The 21574-nt window shown below is 33.6% G+C and overlaps 1 protein-coding gene across 1 annotated transcript; it reads left to right on the forward strand.

Moving 5' to 3' along the window:
* Nucleotides 1–19615, forward strand: LOC132730350 (probable peptidyl-alpha-hydroxyglycine alpha-amidating lyase pgal-1). Its single transcript, XM_060716260.1, has 10 exons — nt 1–319; nt 1374–1579; nt 2236–2349; nt 4447–4519; nt 4872–5011; nt 5441–5514; nt 8957–9053; nt 14642–14748; nt 18870–18970; nt 19422–19615. The coding sequence occupies exons 1-10, from the start codon at nt 179–181 to the stop codon at nt 19554–19556; spliced, it is 1188 nt and encodes a 395-aa protein (XP_060572243.1). The 5' UTR covers nt 1–178; the 3' UTR covers nt 19557–19615.
* Nucleotides 19616–21574: the final 1959 nt, after the last annotated feature.

Consider the following 21574-nt stretch of genomic DNA (forward strand, 5'->3'; position numbering starts at 1 on the left):
CCGCTAAGCAAAAATCGATTGCTTTCTTCCATTCTAACACTCCAGAGAATTTTACATCCATAATTGGAACAAATTCTTGTTTACTTTTACATAGAGAGAAAGACCGAACTGATAAGAGATAGTTGAAATAATTAGACCAAGTTAGCAGACGACAGTCTGTGTATCGTGCTGTGTTATAATGAGGAACTATGGTCGGTTTGGTTTGTTATTGTGTTATTTTGGATTGGTGTGCTGTAAGTCAGCGGTAGATCCCGACTTGTACAACGAATATTGGGATCAGAAGGAACCACTTCCGGAGTTCCTCGAGAGACTTCGTCAGGTATATGATCATTTCTAACCTACTCAGTTCTTTTCGTGTTTATATAGCAATTATTGTCAAACGATCTCATTCTAGAATGGCATAACTCTATTGTAATAATTATGGCTATCTTGCAGTTAATAGTTCTGAATTCTGTTATAAAGTCTTTTTGTAGAACGATCAAATTCTAGACTGACATATTTACTTAAACGAGTAGATAGTATCCATTTATTTGATGCCTCGATCTCTCACCTGCGTTAGGGGACTCAGTTACAGTCTCTAAACATTGACAAGAAATATCGAAGACTTTATTAGTGCTGCTTACTTAGATCATTCAAATCTAACAGATGCCATCTTTACTTTAAAAAAACAACAACAAATGTATGTATTTTAAACTGGAATGACGAGAAATGTTTCATAATCTGAAACGTGTGTCACTCATCAATACATTATGAATATTCGTGAACAAATGTAACGGTAAGAAGAATAAATCACGCATTTCAGTAGTATTTGCAGTATCTGCGTGATTTTCAAACGTTTGGTGTCAACAGTAGTGTTTACATATCAGAACACGAAGTTTAATGATGACTTGTGAGAAATAAAATTGACAAAAAGCGGGGAGCATGCTATGTGATTCCGTTCGTCCAACTCTGAGCGACATCGTAAATTGGCAACAGTATTGATTCGTGAGTGGAACTAAAATTTCACACAGCAATAAGATAATCGATAGATTAATAGGCACACCTACGCAATGTCAATCACTGGGCAGTATTCAATGTTTCTCGTTTTATTCCCTATTTTTTGCGAGATGAATGTAATCGAAGTAAATTATGTCTGAAATTGACACAACAACGATATTTGCATGTGACTGGATGAGATGCAGTTATTTTTAAGATAAAATCATACACAATGTTTGCATGTTAAATTCACGAACTAACAAATTTTTCGCCATATATGATACTAAACCAACAAGATAACACAAGATTTCAGTTCTTTCCGCACGCTAAATTGTCTTACTCCAGTAATTCGTAATGTATATTGCATACTAGAATGTTCATGTAATGATATTTTTCAGACACTGTATGGACCGGAATATAACGATTATCCCGATTACCGAGTGCTCCCGAATGAAGCGAAAGACACACGCGGAAAATTGCAGGTGGTTCCGAGCTGGCCGTCACACAAAACGACAGCAGTAATAGGTCAAGTGGGAGGAATTGCCCTAGATTCTAAAGGCGATATTGTCGTGTTTCATCGTGCTGACAGACGTTGGGAATCAGGGTGTGTTTATTTTTCTTTTTTGTTTAACTTTTATGTTTGGCAAAATATGAATTTTAATTAGTCATGAATTTTAATAGGTATTTTTATTCTATTCAAAATTCAATGTTTTTATTGTAGAATTTGCAAACACTATTCCCGCGGCAGAACAAACAAACAAACGGCATTTCTTCTATATGGAATATATACATGTACATGTGTTTTTGCTTAAAATTCATTTCTAAAAGTTGAATGATTTCCAAAGTGACACGGTGTTTATAGATGCTCGTCAAACGACAATTTGCCTTTTTTCGTGTCCCTTATCAATCCAAAATAAGCCTTTCTCCGCATTTTTTTAATGGATTTGTTCATCTTTTAATCCGGAAAAAACTGTTTGCCAAATAAGTGTTCAAAATAAGTCCTGACAGAGTAGCGAACACCGGATAGATTCTACATGTTGCCGTCAACTGGCCAATGGTTTAACAGGAGAACCCTTAATGTCTATAATACAGTCAAACTTTCCATATACATATACGCTCTTACAAACAACCATTTTATTTAAAATGCCATCATTTGCTATTCATCTTAAAATGAACTTTAATCAGTGGCTTGGCAGTATAATTATTTTAATAAGCTGTCCTTTGTCTTAACTTTACGTTGTTTATCAATATAAACAATAGGTCATTCGGAACATCAGATCGCATTAGTCCACTTCTCGGACCCATACAGAAAGATGTTTTGTTGTGGATCAGTAATGAAACAGGGGAGATAATAAAACAGTCAGGAGCAGGAGAGTAAGTTTTTATTTAGATGTAATCAACTTATTATACATTATGTAGTACAATACTGAGTTCTTTAAAACGAGTGTATATTACTTCGGATTAGATGTTTTAGTTTATTCCACATAAAGTATACATATCACACATAAAGCACACATATCTTACATAAAACACATATATCTCGCAAAAAGCACATATATCATACATAAACCACACATGTTTCACTTAAACCACACATATATCACATAAAGTACACATATATCTCACATAAAGCACACTTACATAAAGCAAACATATCTCACATAAAGCACGCATATCTTACATAAAGCACATATATATCTCAAATAAAGCACATGTATATCACATAAAGCACACATATCTTACATAAAGTACATATATCTTACATAAAGCAAACATATCTTACATAAAGCACGCATTTTTCACATAAAGCACACATATATCACATAAAGCACACATATCTCACATGAAGCACACATATCTCATATAAAGCACACATATCTCACATAAAGCAAACATATCTCATATAATGCACACATATCTCACATAAAGCACACATATCTCACATAAAGCAAACATATCTCATATAATGCACACATATCTCTCACATAAAGGATACATTTCTCATATAAAGCACACATATATCACATAAAGCACTCATATCTCACATAAAGCACACATATCTCATATAAAGCACACATATCTCACATAAAGCATACATATCTCATATAATGCACACATATCTCACATAAAGCATACATATCTCATATAAAGCAAATATATCTCACATAAAGCACACATATATCACATAAAGCACACACATCTCACATAAAGCACGCATTTTTCACATAAAGCACACATATATCACATAAAGCACACATATCTCGCATGAAGCACACATATCTCACATAAAGCACACATATCTCACATTAAAGCACACATATCTCACATAAAGCACACATATCTCACGTATAAAGCACATATATCTCACATAAAGCACACATATCTCACATAAAGCACACATATCTCACATAAAGCACATACATCTCACATAAAGCACATATATCTCACATAAAGCACACATATCTCACATAAAGCACACATATCTCACATAAAGCACACATATCTCACATAAAGCACACATACCTTACATAGACAACACATATCTCACATGAAGAACACGTATCTCATAAAAAGTTAACATAAAATAAATATGCCATACATAAAGTAAACATATTTCACATAAAGGATACATATTTTATATAAAGTTATTGAATATATTTATTATGTATAACTTTAACAACTATAAATTATAAAAGAGGTATTAAGCGTATAAAATATTCAACAAAAGTTTCTTTTGTAATATAAGTTCAAGCAATATACAGAATATAAACAGTTAATCATAAATGTTATATACATTACAACACTTTCACTGATAAGCATAAAATAATAAATTCTTTGAAGCGTAAATACCTTTTTAAATAGTATGATGTAAACCATATGGTGGATTTTTCTCATTTTCTTTTTTTAGGTTTTTATATCTTACAGTTTTGATAATCTGTTAATCTGTAAACATACTTTAAGCTCGCTTTTGTGAATTATATGTATATATGTGTTTGACTGCAGCGCTATTGACGTACTTTTTTCATCAAACTGGGACAACATCTATGAAATTCTGTATTAGGTTTCGTTATTCTGGAATCTGCATACACATGTGTAACGAATAAGAAGTTATCTAATATATACATTACAGATAATTTTGAGACGAAAAGTCTAAACCTTTGAAAATATATTTTCTTTCATATGAAAATCAAAAGCAGAAAGAAAAATTCAAAATGGTATTTCGCATTTGAGAAAACAAATCACTGAAAGGTCAACATTATTGCGGTAATTCATTTAGGAGAGTACATATTAAAAATTGTTTTCTCAAATGTCTCCCATCACTTGTGCTTCTATAAAACATGTAGAACAATTTACAATTAAATAAAACATTTTTTTTTTATTCCGAATTTATGATATAACATAGGATTTGATTTGACACGTTATTTTGTTCACGTTTTCTCACGTGTTATCACGTGTCACGTTATTTTGTAGGTATTATATGCCTCATGGTGTGACAGTAGACAAAGATGATAACATATGGATAACAGATGTTGGTCTTCATCAGGTTACTAATTTTTTTTATCAGTATATTTTCATCGGACAATATAGTGTCTATAGTGTGTCAAATAATGGAATGTACATTATATATGTATAACACATAAAAAGCATTCATATAAATTTATTGATAAGAAACAATGCAATAATTCAGTTTAAGTTTTGAAATCAGCTTATTAAGTTTCTGTTATGTTATAGATGAATATGGTTATATATCAAATTACACGTAATTTAGTCTGACGCATTATATTTTTGTCATACACATTATAATTTATTAGGTATATAGGGATTTGTAAAAGAAAACTTTATCTGTTGTTCTATGAGAAAGAAATAATTTCATTATTACCATTGCATTACGCCAGGTTATTAAAATTCCAAAAGATCCGAATGCAGCAAAACTGGTTCTTGGGGAAAAACTTGTACCCGGAAGTGATGTAACACATTTCTGCAAGCCGACAGATGTCGCTGTGGCGTCTAATGGCGAATTCTTTGTTGCAGATGGGTAAGTGACTACATACTATAAAAAATTATCACATATATATAATATATATAATCAAAAACGCTATTTAAAATTATAATTATATAATATATATAATTTACAGGCTTATATCCGGGACATGTAATTTAGTTAAAGAACAATTCCGTTATAGTTCATGTTATTTGCCGTGTATTGTTGATAAAGGCACTAGTATACTATTTTATTTCATGTTAACTAAGATATGATTTTTTAAATTTATATTTAATTATACGTTGTATTTCATTCATCTGTAATCAAGATGCATTGTTGTTGTTTTTTTGTACTGACATTCATTAAACTGATAAGGATATGTTCTTTGTCATTTAATTGTAAAAGTTAATTGTTAGTTACTGTTTATAATATTTGTCATTCTTCCACTTTTTTTCTAAAATTAGTTATGCTGTTTTTTTCCAGATATTGTAATGGGAGAATCATGAAATTTTCACCCGAGGGAAACTTCATAGGGCAATGGGGCCACGTTTCTACAGGTAAGTTTCCGCCATTGTTGAAAATCCAAAATGGCGGGTCGAAATTCTTTTTTCAGTCTTAATTACTTTTTTTCTTTCTTTCGTATTTTGTTTTCATTTTAAAATCGTTAAATCGATGATATAATCATGATAGTGATTGGAATCAAAAATTGATGATTTATGTCGGATATTTGTATACGTTTGTCATCTTTGTTTGGATCATATCTTTTATCTGCAGGCTTCCCGCTGCTAATTTCGATGATTTTTTGTCATTTTATTTTAAAATTTATTTAACCGCATACCAATGACACACTGCTGCATGTTGTACATTTCAAGGTGAATGTTGCAATTAAGGAAATGTTTCGTTAGTGACATTTGTTTTTGACTGCCATTTAATTCCCGGATCTTGACACTTTTATAGGAAGTCTTGTTCACCTTTAGCCTATTGTGTGTAAAATCGACATAAATTCATCCCGATAAGAAAGTCTTATGAATCAATTATGAAAGTTTCACATAAAAGTAGACAGTTAATTAGAAATTCAATAATTTTTACATGATTAACATAAATTCATGCTCCAGTTGTTATTCTAAAGTAAATTATTATTTCCGGTCTTAGTACGGCTGACCTCGAGTTCGAGTTTTTTATGCTGATCAAATTTGCAATATACGTCAAACTGTTCAATATCATTTAAAAAATAATAGCACGTAAATTAAGTTATGCATGGGTTGATTCACCTTCAGTTATAAATATCATTAGTTCGTTATCATAGAATTAGATATAAACTAACGAACAACGTACAATTACACTGAAATGTCTAATTTGTCAAGCAATTTAACATTTACCCTGCAACTGATTGTAGCAATGCCACAAGTGCAAGTTAGTTCAGCCGGCACATCCGAGCAGTCCGATCATGGCCTGCACTGTTCGCTGTTCTGTCAATAAATATCTTGAAATGTTTCCTAAAATAAAAGTTGGTTAGTCCAGATTGAGCGACGGACGAACAAGTCCATTTAAGATATTAGGGTGGTGAGAGTAATATGTTAGGATAGGTTCAGCTCCGCTCACCTCAGCTCTGTTTATTTGTAAGTTCGTCCGTTCGTTAGTAAAAGAAAGTTATTTTGTTCTTCAACAAATATTTCAAAATCTCATTTTTAGTTTTGTGTCTACAAAAGATAATTCACCATTTTTTGAGACATTAACAGTAAAATCGTTTGATGCTTATTTAAGCAATGACTACAAAAGAAAGAAAAACTAAAAAGATCCATAAAATTATTCTTTGAAAATAAAGTACATTTGATGAAATAACTATCGATCATTATTAAATTGTTATTTAATGATTTCATGACTGATTTATGAGAACGCGCGTGACATATTTGCATCTTGATAAGCAGTAACAAATAATTAATAGATAATTAATATTAATCTGCTTTTTGAACAACAATATATTGCCCCTAATGAAATTTGTCAGACTGTCAATTTTCTAATTTATGAGAGCCATTGTTCAAGTTCTTGTTAATAGTTTTATTTCTTGATGCAATTTTAAGACTCAATAAATGTGAAGTGTATACGCTTAAAACTGAACGTTGTCCAATGGACAGATATGAGCCGCGTTACGACAAAACCAACATAGTGCGTTTGCGACCAGCATAGATCCCGACCAGTCTGCGCATCCGCACAGTCTGATCAGGATCCATGATGTTCGCTATCATATTCTCTACTTGTAAAAGGGTTGGTAAGCGAACAGCATGGATCATGATCAGACTGCGCGGGTGCGCAAGCTGGTTTAGATCTATGCTGTAACAAACGCACTAGCTATGTTGGTTTTGTCGTGACGCGGCTCATATGTCATGTTTAGAGTATTTCACCCAATGGCAGCTCATAAATGGTAAGATAGTCTGAAAATGAATTTGAATTTCTTTCCATACGTTTTATCTAACGTAGCAACAAATTCAGGTTACTGCCCCTTACTTTTCATCAGACGAGACAAACAATCGCAACTATTCGGCCCTTTCCGTCAGTCTTCGGATAAGGACCTCGAACACAATAGTATGAATATACAGAACGGATGCGGTATTTCGGTCTAACCTACGCTAAGAAACTAAACATGTAAACAAATAGTAATTTAATGCTGGGAGTTGTTGACAAGTTTATTTCCAATAAATGTAGTATAAGTCCACCTAAAATAAGTGAATTCATAGGTACAAAATTAAACAATACATTATTTATATATTTATTATTATGGTTGTAGAAACCGAAAGTACAAAAAACCAACCTGTTGACATTTAGTCGGATTTGATTAAAATTGAACATCAGTGGGCATATTTGAATAACAAATTGTTGTCAGACATATTTTCAAGCAAAAGAGTATCGGAACAGACATTAGATGCCAAATATATACATTCGTTTAATATTATCAAATCTGAAACAACGTGGTAGAACTACTTTTTCCGAGGTTACCGAGGCAGTTCCGAATGCGAGACAAAGTCAGGTTACTTTACATTACTGTGAAAGAAAATGTTACCCGAATGCATTACTACTGAAATTATGCAAGCACACATTTTGAAGTTTTCCATATCTTTCTTCTCACGCCTGGTAAACAACAGAGCTAGCTTTCCCGGTGGTAGTCTCTATCGCTATTTCAGAGCCAGTGCATGTCGCCGGATTTTAGTGTTAAAGGAACATTGGTGTCTAATTATATATATTAAAAAAATCTGCATTGAATATCGAAATTCGAAGAATGCTATACCATGTAGATTTGAATAAAGTTTCCAGAAACGTGAAGTTCATAATGTATGACATACATTGTTCAAACTGTATGTAGTTGTGGCGGCGTTTTATTCTTAATATTGAAATAAACTTTCATCATGAAAAAATGCTATTTCTTCAATTTTTCATTTAAGCAGCAATCCTTATAAAAAAATACTTTTTAAGAAGTTGTTACGTCTAAAATCATATGAAAATCTTATCAAAACCAAAAGTATTAAAGGAAAATAAATAATACCTAGTTTTCTGTCATGAAGGAGGTAGTCGTTATATAATTCCCTCTAACAGTTACTTGTTCTAAACTCTGTTTAGAAGGTATTTGAGCCGCGCCATGGCCTGCCTGCCTACCTGCCTGCCTGGCTACCTTCCTGCCTGCCTGCCTGCCTGCCTGCCTCCCTACCACCCACCCAGCCACCTACACCTACCTGCCTGCCTGCCTCCCTCCCTCCCTGCCTACCTACCTACCTTCCTACCTGCCTCCTGCCTACCTACCTACCTACCTACCTGCCTGCCTGCCTGCCTACCTACCTATCTGCCTCCCTGCCTCCCTACCACCCACCCACCAAGCCACCTACCTACCTACCTGCCTGCCTGCCTGCCTACTTACCTACCTACCTGCCTGCTACTATTCTTTAAGTGAGGTATAATGTATATAGTTTACATCTGTTCAATTATCAGATTGCTTTTATTCTGTTTTAGGAGCACCTCTTGGAAACTTTGATTTACATATACCTCATAGCCTTGCCTTGGACGAATCACGTGACCGCATTTGTGTCGCTGATAGAGAAAATGGAAGGTAAGTCGGAGAAAACATGTCTTTGAAATGGTTCTCAGTAAAAAAAAAGACATTAGAATAACAAAAGGTCATGACTCTGTCAAGTTATAGAAATGTGTTTACAATTTCTTTACAATTTTTTGTCCATAACAGACTGAATCGGTAAACCTTTATTGAAAAATTGCTTCTGACAAGAATCTGGGCTGGGGGCATTTGTGTTTACCACACACGATCTTGTTTGTTTGTTGTTGTTGTTTATTTTGTTTGTGTTTTTATTTATTTATTTATTTTTTATTTATTTATTGCTTTTCTTCGTTTAGCCTATCTTCTGCATGCATACATACATACATAAAATATTTATACATGTATTTACTTTTGTCACTTTTCTCGGGTTCTACTGATGTGCGCATTCGCTCGCATAACCGGAACACGACAAAGTAACAATATAACATAATGAAAATCTAACAATGCATACATTCGGGAAAAAACAACAACAACAAAAAATAATAAAAAAATATGAAAAAAATGGCGTAAAATCAGCCATCATAGAACTAGTCCCTGAATCTGATATTTTCATTAAAAAACTAAACGGATTTTAGGTCACAAAAAATAATATGGCTGTTACCATACAGTATGGATTTACAGACTTATAAGTCACAACTTATGTATCTAACATGTTAAGAGTATATAACTAATTAAATATTAGATCAAATTGTTCACTGGTGAGGTGCTATAAATGCGAGTGTATCTAACAGTATCATAAGTATTTTATAGTAAATCAGGGATACTAGAGTAGGTCAGTAGTACACAAACAGTTTAAAGATCACTAGAGTAGTAATTATTTGTTTATTTATATAAATCAAATAAAGTATTTTTGTGTGCGGTTTAGATAAAGTAGTTGTCGCATTCCCCGTTTAAAAACAATTATTTAAAGAAACAAAATTAATTTTTGTATCGGAATTTTGCCTTCAAGACATAACCCGCTTGCTTGAGTAACATTACATACCTTGAGTCATTAATAAATATGACTTTGTGACTGTCTTCACTGCAATTAAGTTGACGCTATCAATACGCGAGGAGACTGGTCGACGTCTGTCTTCGTCATTAACCTGCCGTTCGGTACAGGAACTGGTGTCGATGGTACAGGTGTGGGGTACAGGTGTGGAGGGCACGCTTGCGACCCAGGGTAAGCGAGCTGTTGCGTATATTTAGTAGGTTTTCGGTTATGTTTGGGTGACACATGGCGTTGTAGCAGTTTAGGTGACTGTACATAATGGATGTCCCATCAGAAATCTATCTCGGACTAATCTTCATATTCTTAAACTGGTGATATCATTTTATTATGATTATTCAGCGTTGCTAAACAATTGCAAAATTAATGATCCAACAATAGTTTAACTCCCTACAAAGTGACGGAGTGTGCAAACCCTGAAAGCTATTTTTGAAGATATTTTTTCATTGGGTATTACAATAAACATTTTAAAGATGATGTTACCACATCAATAATCAGAAATACAAATAATGAAACGCGCAATAACCGAGTTGGATGCAAGAATAGTACTTATGCACTTTCTCGTTTATTAACGTCGGTCGCAGAAGCCCTCGTACTTGTTAACGACCCCCGCCCTGCGGGTTCGGGCTATAAATGCGCTATCGTGCTTCTGCAGATGTTACTGCACGAGAAAAGGTACATAAACCCTCTATTTTAACATCACTTCAGGTTTTGAACATTGTCAAGTCTGAGACACAGTGAAGTTTATCCGAAGGATATGAAATTTTATTGAAAAAAAAATGTTATAAAATATATGATTGGTTATGCAGTGATGACGACATGTGAGTATATATCAGTGTGTCGGTAATAAATAAACATATATTCATCACTTTTAGGACAGTTAAGACTGACATAGCCGTTATAGTGTCAACATTATTTGACAGTTCTGTTAATGTATAACGTCATGTACAATATCGCCGGGTCATAACTCGTCCGAATATCAAGGTCATGACCTGGTATAGTACTTTATTGTATATAAATATATATGTTGTTGTTGTTGCTGCTGCTGCTGCTGCTTACTTGCTACTTCTTATCATTTTGTTTGTTGTTTGTTTTGTTTGACATTTTTCTTCTTCCAGCTTTTTTATTTTTCTTCAAAACCATTTTATCAACAAACAAAGAAGAAACGAAACTTTGGAGACTTTCTTACCGGAAACAGTCCAAAATTTGCTTCAAATTACTGTCGTTATGATCATATTTACATTTATGTCTCTGAAAAATGTAAACCAAGTATTTACGCACTCATGCACCTGACGTCGATTTAAAGTCTAATCAGGAAGACGGTTTAGTCGTTTTTATTGACCAGTCTGGGAAGCGAACCCACAATGTCAAAATTACAAGTATCGCGCTCTAACCGATTAAGCACAAATTTACTGATGATGTATGATGACTCTGTATATACTAACACAATGAAATGTGTTATTGTTGTTGTTGTGTTGTATTTATTTTTTCCTTTTTTTTTCACTTATTTATTTTATTTCATTTATTATCTTTCCCTTTAAATCTATACATGTATTTACTATAATCTTATTTTGAACAAATACATGTCTTTTTTGTTATTGGACAATGCAATTTGGATAATTCAATATGCTTGTGTAGTTTGTCCACGTCAGATATATTAAATATATATGAGTACATGTACACTCTCTAATCAGTTGACTGGTTACTGACATTTCTTCTTTTGAAAAACAATCCTTGGTCTTGTTCAATTAACAACACCCACATGCTTTTCTAAAGAAATAATATGTATTGAATAAATGTCAGTAACCATGCAGTCAACTGATCAGTGAGTGTACATGTACTCATATAAGACTTTATATGTACTTAACATAGATCTTCTTTTATTCAAAGATAGTTTTTTTTAAACAATTTTTAACAATTATGGAAGAAAAATAATCACAACTTTAAAATGGTATAAGGGTTATTTACTATCTCGGACTCATCAAAAACCTTATATAAGGTATAAGCATTATCAAGTACGTAGAACATGCATGCTCGTAAAATCTTTCTACTAAACCAAATACACTACAGCATTAAGTTTGTGAGAGAAAAGTAAATATATTTTAGCCGCGTCACGACAAAACCAACATAATGGGTTTGCGACCAGCATGGATCCAGACCAGCCTGCGCATGAGGATCCATGCTGTTCGCTATCAGTTTCTCTACTTGTTATAGAGTTTGTAAACGAACGGCATGGATCCTGATCAGACTGCGCGGATGCGCAGGCTGGTTTGGATCCATGCTGGTCGCAAACGCACTATGTTGGTTTTGTCATGACACGGCTCATTTTATTGTCATATTCGTTTAAGTATAACACTTTCTATTTCATATAAAATGACGAACAACGGCGGAGAATACAACTATATTGTTACTTTAATTCGCAACTAATGCATTTTCAGCATTTGCACTACGTAATAGAAATCATTGCTGGGTTCAGTCTTATTAATTTAGCGTCTTGTTAATTCCCAAGGTCCAAATAGTTCATATCAAATCCATATCACGCCTCATATAGCCTCGTTTTCATTTCCACAGTCCAAACATCTCATATCGAATCCATATCACTCCCTGAATAGCCTCGTTTTCATTTTCAGAGTTCAAACGGCTCATATCAAATACATATCGCACCCATCCCATCTAGCCTCGTTTTCATTTTTAGCTCGACTATTCGATAAGAATAAATAGAGCTATTGTAGTCACCCGAGCGTCGGCGTCGGCGTAACCACTTATGTTAAAGTTTTTGTAATAGTTCAAATATTTTCAAAGTCCATTGACATATGGCTTTGAAACTTTGCACACTTGTTCACCATCATGACCCCAACCTGTAGACAGGAGGAGGTAACTCTATCAAGCATTTTGACAGAATTATGCCCCTTTTTCGACTTAGAATTTCCGTTAAAGTTTTTGTAATAGTTCAAATATTTTCAAAGTCCATAGACATATGGCTTTGAAACTTTGCACACTTGTTCACCATCATGACCCCAACCTGTAAACAGGAGAAGGTAACTGTATCAAGCATTTTTTTACTATCAAACACTAAGAATAGTCGAGCGTTGCTGTCCTACCGACAGCTCTTGTTTGAGTATTCAAACACCATATTAAATCCTTATTGTAATTGCAGTAGCAAAGATCTGTCAAAAAATCAAAACATGGTCCTTTATGGATTTTTTTATACTCTTGTACTTGTTATTGCTTTCTTCAACTTTTTGACACAAAGTATCGAAACAAAATTTGTATCGTTTGGTTGATACGGCTGCTGGTGAACTGCCCATAGTTTATTGTGGCATCTTTGTGAATGTCGCGATACTCAGTCATGAGTAACGTTGTGAATGTCGCGATACTCAGTCATGAGTAACGTTGTGAATGTCCCGATACGCAGTCATGAGTAACGTTGAGAATGTCCGGATTCTCAGTCATGAGTATCGCTGTGAATGTCGCGATATTCAGTCATGAGTAACGTTGTTAATGTCCCGATACGCAGTCATGAGTAACGTTGTGAATGTCCCGATACGCTGTCATGAGTAACGTTGAGAATGTCCGGATTCTCAGTCATGAATATCGTTGTGAATGTTGCGATACTCAGTCATGAGTAACGTTGTGAATGTCATGATACTCAGTCATGAGTAACGTTGAGAATGTCCGGATACTCAGTCATGAATATCGTTGTGAATGTCCCGATACTCAGTCATGAGTAACGTTGTGAATGTCGCGATACTCAGTCATGAGTAACGTTGTGAATGTCGCGATACTCAGTCATGAGTAACGTTGAGAATGTCCGGATACTTCAGTCATGAATATCGTTGTGAATGTTGCGATACTCAGTCATGAGTAACGTTGTGAATGTCACGATACTCAGTCATGAGTATCGTTGTGAATGTCGCGATATTCAGTCATGAGTAACGTTGTGAATGTCGCGATACTCAGTCATGAGTAACGTTGAGAATGTCCGGATACTCAGTCATGAATATCGTTGTGAATATTCCGATACGCAGTCATGAGGAACGTTGTGAATGTCGCGATACTCAGTCATGAATATCGTTGTGAATGTCGCGATATTCAGTCATGAGTAACGTTGTGAATGTCGCGATACTCAGTCATAAGTAACGTTGTGAATGTCCCGATACGCAGTCATGAGTAACGTTGTGAATGTCCCGATACGTAGTCATGAGTAACGTTGTGAATGTCGTTAATTTTAACAGTTGAAGTGAAATTAAGAAACAGAGTTGTTACAAAAGTAAAAAGTTATTTCAGCTGTCTTATTTATATCTCCCATTATAGTGTTAGTGTTCAAAGGGTAAAGCAGCATGACTTTTTTTAAAAACATCTTGTATGAAATTTGTTCCAAACTTTGATTATTTTGTGAGAGATAAGCAGGTTTTTTGAATGAATAAGATGGGAGAACAATCGTACAACAAACATTATTACATTTAAGCAGAGTTTCTTCCCTTTTAATAAAAGGTATTTTTGAAATTATGTAGGGGTTGTATTATAAAAGAATTATCATTTTCGATGGGAGACTGTATTGTATGTATATTTCTAATATCTGTCTATATATTTACAGGATTCTGTGTTATACGGCTGGTCTGAATGGAACAAAGGAAGGGGAGTTTATAAAACGCTACGAGCCACAGAGGGGCACTATTTACGCCATTGAGTTTGATTCTAGCGGTATAGTTTTGTATATTTATTCATGAATTACCTTAAAGATGTACATGCATAAGCGTAGGTTGTTAATTGTAGGTGAAGGTTCAATCAGAGAATAAGCATTAGTGATAAACTTACTTAGAATTATGCAGCCATATAACTGTACAATGCTGCCGTTTAACCGTGTATATAACCGTATACATCGGTTGCTTTACCAACAAATAGACTGAAAATATGGCAAATTTTACACATAAACTGGATCCAGTGATAACGCAAAAAGTACTGGAAATATTTTTATGAAACTTGAAATATGGGTAGATGGCAGTCTGGAGATTATGCATGTCTTTTTCTTTTCTTCCTATTTTGAAAAAATTGGTTGCCATGGCAACAAATAGGCTTAAAACATGGCAAATATAACAATATTTGTGATTAGTCAAAAAGAGCTGAAAATTTTTATGAAACTTAAAATATGGATAGATGGTAGTATGGAAATTATACACATCATTTTAATCTTGACTATAGGGAGTATATTGAGAGCTGTCATACTTAACAAACGTCGGCAACCTCGTCAAGATTTCTGATTCTAGTTTTTAGGCTTTTTCACTATAAGTTCTTTATTTCTTAAGGTATTTATTTCAAACTTCAAATATAAGTTTCTGGTCATCAACCACATCATATGTGACAAGGTTTACAACTCTAGCACAAAAATTATCAGAATTACCTCCCTTGAATTTAGAATGTTTATGAATAAAATGTGTTTTTTTAACCTCTATATTGCTTAATGTATCTTCTTTAAACTTCATATATTTGTTTCCTATTATCACTCAAATCATTTGTGAGAAGGTTCAATACTCTAGCAAGACTATTTCCAGAATTATGTCCACCTTGAACTTAGATTTTTTTTCGAGAAATTGGTATGTTTTACTCCAACGTCTTCATTACTTATAGGATTTACTTCAAATTCCCACATCACAATAATATGACAAGGTTTATAAATCTAGCATCCATATTCCCAGAATTATCACCTCCTTAAACTTTGAATTTTTCTTATTCATTCTTTTAACTTTCTTTTACTTCAAATTCAAAATAAACATTCATTATGAACAGCTTCATTACTAATTGTTCTTTGTAAACACTCACGTCATGTATGGCGTCTTGTATCTTTATTTTCAGGAGTTATCTCCTCTTTAAGAATTTTGCTTTTTAAAAATGTTATATTTTGATAACAGGGATGTTTCAAAAATTAACTTTAGAGTGTCCTTTAGTCTGTCTGTCTATCTGTCTGTTCATAAAATATGTTGCCTGTGGTCGCTTTTAAAGAACTTTTCCAACAAATTTGAAAACTGAAGCATTAGTGAATGGCCAATGGCCCTTCAGAATGTTGCTGGGGTTCTAACCGGTAGGGGACTTATGGATTGCTTGCAATACTATGATAATTACTTGTTATTTTTCAGTTCAATATGCTTGTTTGTTCACGAAAGCTATATTTTAAAAAAAAACATGTGGGTGTTGTTAATAAAACAAGAACGACACACTACACAAAGGATTGTTTATCAAAAGAAATAATATTTAATGTCGAAATGTCAGTAACGGTCAACTGGTCAGAGAGTGTACATGTACTCATATCAGACTTTATTTGCACCGAACATAGATCTTATTTGATTCAAAGATAGTTTTTCTTTTTTAAACTTTGCTAACTCAAGATGCTTAACTTAACTGCACCTAAGCGGCTTTCCTGGATAACTAACCAGTAATTACCAATTTCTTCCCAAGTGACCTCTAACATATCCTAAATGATTTCAGAAACAGCAGTAAAAGATAAATGACTATTAGACGGACAGTTAACACAGAGAATTTCAGCTCGCACGAGAAATGCGAGAATCAAAAACCAGCGGAACTTGAATTATAAATCCGAAGCTTACATTACACTGCTCTTAACTGTACTGATCTTGGAATTTATGCCTTTTATTTCACTTTATATTTCTGTTATATTGTATAGTTCATGTAACTATAGATTATTCTGATGTTCTATTTTATACCCCACTATTCCCTTGGATATTGTTTTTTTTTCAATGAATTTCTACTGAATTTTTCTATGCTGTGTTACAATTTACCTAAATTAACTTCTTGTCATTTTGCTTTACTTTCATTTATACTTTTCGACATGTTTTAAAATTATACCGACACTCTTACAGATCGTATTGCTGCATTCAATTTTCGGTGACGAAAACAAATTCCAAAAGTGTCCATCTGTTCTCATTGGTTTAAGTAATTTGAATAAAACAGCAACATTCCAACAAGATACATCGGTAGCCTTCTGGCTTCAAACAATTCAGAGTCTCTGTCTGAAATCGAACCAACAACTGTATGGACAAGTGAATCGATGTCCGTGACTTAAGCCACTCGGCACTTCCCTACAGATTTTCCAATATATGACTTGTTTTAAATTTGAATATCATTTACCTATTTTTACATTGTTTTAATAATATATCAATACCATTCTTTGTTGAACATGTACATGTTGTTGTTGGTGATGTTTTTCATAATAACGGATGTTCTCACGTAGGAACGATTAATTGTAATATAAAACAATATTTAGGTGTTAATTTAGGTAAAAATAAGTAAACAGACAATTGTTGGCTACTCCTGGTTTAAGCAATATTTAATTTTCAATAAAATAACAATATGTAATTTCAACGTGTACGCGAATATTCATATAGATATTCATGATTGAAAAATATCATAGTATATTACATTGTAATAATTAAACGGTATAAAGTTATATATAATGATACGTATAGATAGTATTGCACGGCCTTGCATAGATTTTGACGTGACGTCATTTGCGTTATACAAACTTATTATGTCTCCCAAAATTTTTGGTAGACATATTGTTTTTGCCTTCGTCGTCCGTCTGTCCGGTTGTCCGTCCGTCCGCATTAAGCTTGTTCGGCCTTCCACAGGTCAAACTACCGGTGGGATTTCAATTACATTTTACAGGAGTGATGTGTGTGTGTATTTGCGTTTATTTATACTCGCCACCGGTTGCCCATAAGGGCGAGTCCTCCAGAAGAGTATTAGTCATTTTATTTTTTTGGAGGATAGTGCAATTACAGATACAGAAAGATGCCCCAATTCCAGAAGCTTCTCCTGGTTCTTTAACGTGCCAAGTGTTTAAGCACCCATACACGGGACCTCGATTTAAAGTCTCATCCGAAAGACTGATTAGTAATTTTAGTTGGCCAGCCCGGGAATCGAACCCACAATGTCGAGATTACAAGTCTCGCGCTCTAACCGATTGAGCTATGCGGGCTGGCTATCAGGAGTGATCAGTACCATCATCTCCTATATACACGTCCCGCTTCGCTGCACAAAATGGCCGCCACAGCTAAAAGTATAAAACAAATCTTGTCCGGTTGAGTGATCACCACTACCCTTAGTTGTGCATATCGCCAGTACGTTCCACTTCGCTGAACAAAATGGCTGACAGAGCTATAAATAGAAAAATATTGTCAGATATAACTGCTGGTTTTCAATGAAACTTCACAGGAGTGAACAGTACCACCCCTTGTTGTGCATATAGCCGGCATGTTCCGCTTTGCTGCACTAAATGGCCGCCAGAGCTAAAAATAGAACAATCTTGTCCAGCTTTCACAGGTCAAGCTGCTGGTGGCATTAAAAAAGGCTGCCAGAGCTAAAGAATAGAAAAATCCTGTCCGGCTATCACAGGTCAAACTGCTGGCGGGATTTCCACCAAAATTCAACCATACATAGTTTTGGGAGACATATGGTTTTGTGACAAAAAAACCTTCTAGTTATACTGCAAACTTGTTACGTCGCTTTTTCAGCCAATAGTCATGACGTTTAAATTATTAGTAATTAATATTTTTGACAGGTTATATGGCCTAGCGGCTCGAGTCATATTTCCAAACAACCGTTTATATACGGCAATATATTTATAACGAATTTACAATACAGCAAGCGTCTTTTTTGGAGAAAAAGTGAGATTCTTCATTGTTTCTGAGGTTATTTAAAAAAATCAAATATATAGCATTTTACACAAGATAAAAAAGATAATAATTATCAAAGTTTTTTGAAATTGAATTTAATGCGATTTAAATGGATCTTTTTTTTATTATGTACAGGTAAACTGTTTGCTGTGAATGGTCCAGGATTCCCTGTCACGGAAGGATTTACATTAGACACGATGGGAAACATTGAGGAATTTTGGGGACCAACCAATAATGTAATTGTTTATCAATATCATTTATTTGAAATCTATTGTATTTTTTTATTTATTTGCAATATTCAGTTTGTTGCCATTTATTTACGAATCAAAGTCAGTAAGACTTATGTATTTATCAGTTTTTACACTATAAGTTAATGTAACCTCATCAAGATTAAAATTGAAAAAAAAATCTCTCTGAACAACCCTCGTTGAATACGTAATAGCCAGAGTATTTTATACTCTGAAAGAAAAACAAAACGATCGGTCGATTTACAACAGTTGCAATTATCAATCAGAACTTACCTAAAAAGCCGTTCAATAAAAGGAAAGTATGCATGCATACACACATGGGAAAAGAATTATGAAAGAACCATTACTGTGATATAATACTTGCTGTTACTTACAGTAAATTATTGGAGCGAGCACATTTTTGATAAAAAATTATGTGAACTTTGTTTGCATCTTTCAGGGCTTCCCGGGACAACCGCATGATGTGACTGTATCACGTGACGGCAGTAATGTATTTGTTGGAGATATTGAAGGGTCTCCAAAATTGTGGAGATTTTCAAGTACAGAAGTACCCGTAAAAACTGTTGGAAAATGAATTTGAAAAGATATTTCTTTAAAAAATAATAAACTAAAATAAAAAAAAAATAAGTAAACCATTTCAACATATTGTGACACTATTATATTTTGTTTACATTTATTCGGGGTTGCCATACATAGACTCATGTGTCTGATTTATATTAAAGTAGGTCAGATTAATATTAAAGTAGGTCTGATTCATATTTAAGAAGGTTTATATTTGAGCTGAGTTATTTTCCCAAAAGTATCCTATTATAAGAAGAAAGTAATGAACTAAATTGGCATATTTATAAAACGATATAATATTCTCTTCAATGTGGAATCGATTTGTGAATTTTGCAGAAATCTAACTTATAGTGTTACCTAAAATACAATGTATTTACAAGTATAGTAAGAGGATATTTTTTCGTTTGAGTGAAATATGGAATATATTTTCACGAAACATGATAAAAAGCCACATATTTTCACGAGCCGGGACGGCGAGTGAAAATATGAGGCATTTTTTCATGTTGAGTGAAAATATATACCATATTTCACGAAAAACGAAAAAATAACCTTTTTATTTAATTTCATTATCAAAGAAAAATGGTTATGAACCCCCTTGCCTGCTACGCAACTGCAATTATACAGCGCGCAGTAATGTAAGTATCGTCTTGTTTTGCACGCGATATTTAGCGCTAGATTGTGACGTCACGTAAACAACTTTTTAAACGTCTGTACAGCGTTAATGACTGAATTAAATATATTGGTGTTCTATGGAAGCCTTGGAGGGTCACTTTTGAGTTTCGACTTATAGATTTATTTTACTATTTTCTTATGACTTTTGATTTATGACTTTTGGTTTATGACTTTTGATTTATGACTTATGGACTTTGTTATTTCCCACGTGCTTGCCATTATAATTATAATTTCCAAGGAAAATAGGGTAGAATATGACAACGATTCAGACGAGGTAAGTTCATTTACCTAAGTTTCCTGGAGACTTATTTAAAGTGACATTATGCCCATCTATAGGTATATAATGAATGAACAGGAGAGAGTCAAAATAAATTTTCATTTTGCCATATTTTCTTTTGATTTAATAATTTACTTTGCAATAAACAATAAATAACCACTGGATTCATACGAAATTTCAGTAAATATCTTTTAGAATTTACCTGTAATGTTCAATTTATAAAAAGAGTCGGGCAGTTTTTTTATATTTAAGGCAGATTTTAAATTTTATCCTAAACATTTTCCAATATAATATGTTGGTCAAACATCATTTAAACAGTCAATCTCTTGAAATATAAAGTCAATTCAGCTCAACTTGACAATGAAAATATGAGCATAATGTCACTTTAAAAAAACAAAATATGTGGGCTCATATGCAAGAACAGAATGTTATTCTTATATAAGCCTTTTAAATTGATTAAGAAAAGAAAATACTTTGCTTGCATTGCATTGCATTGCATTGGGTATCCATTTTTTATTTTGATTTCCGGAACAGGGATATATAATCTCAAATTAACATACAGCGTATGAATCAAACGCTTTATTTTTTATATAGGTTCCAGTTTTAAATCCAAACCAGTCTCGCATTGTTGTTTGCTGCAGTTACAATCGGTTTTCACTCGTAGTTTATTCTTCGTCCATCTAATATTGAATATAGACCAAATTGTAGGCCTTATTTTGACAAAGAAATTTGTGGTTAAGAAGTTTCATGAAACATGGTATTTCAAAAACAATATTTCATTTCAATTAAGATAACACATACTTTTAATGTTTTCAGTTTAAATTCTAGTAAAGCTACCTGTAGGAATTAAGGACGTGCTGTCGAATGGTTTCAACTACAAAGCAGTTGCAAGAGCATCAGCAATACATATTTGTCAAGTTTTTGAAGCCAGTTAAGAAGACTAAGAGGTTTCATGGCAAAACAGCGTTCGTTCCGAGTGGAAAGTAGTACAGTTTAGCAAATGCAAAATGTCCAAACTCTAGTGATTTGGTTTTCTTCGTTATTGTCTATGGAAATATTCAGACATTTTTGGAATACGAGCG

The sequence above is a fragment of the Ruditapes philippinarum genome, unplaced genomic scaffold (genome assembly GCF_026571515.1).
Source record: "Ruditapes philippinarum isolate M1 unplaced genomic scaffold, ASM2657151v2 ctg1377_1_1_1_1, whole genome shotgun sequence".
Classification (NCBI taxonomy): Eukaryota; Metazoa; Mollusca; class Bivalvia; order Venerida; family Veneridae; genus Ruditapes; species Ruditapes philippinarum.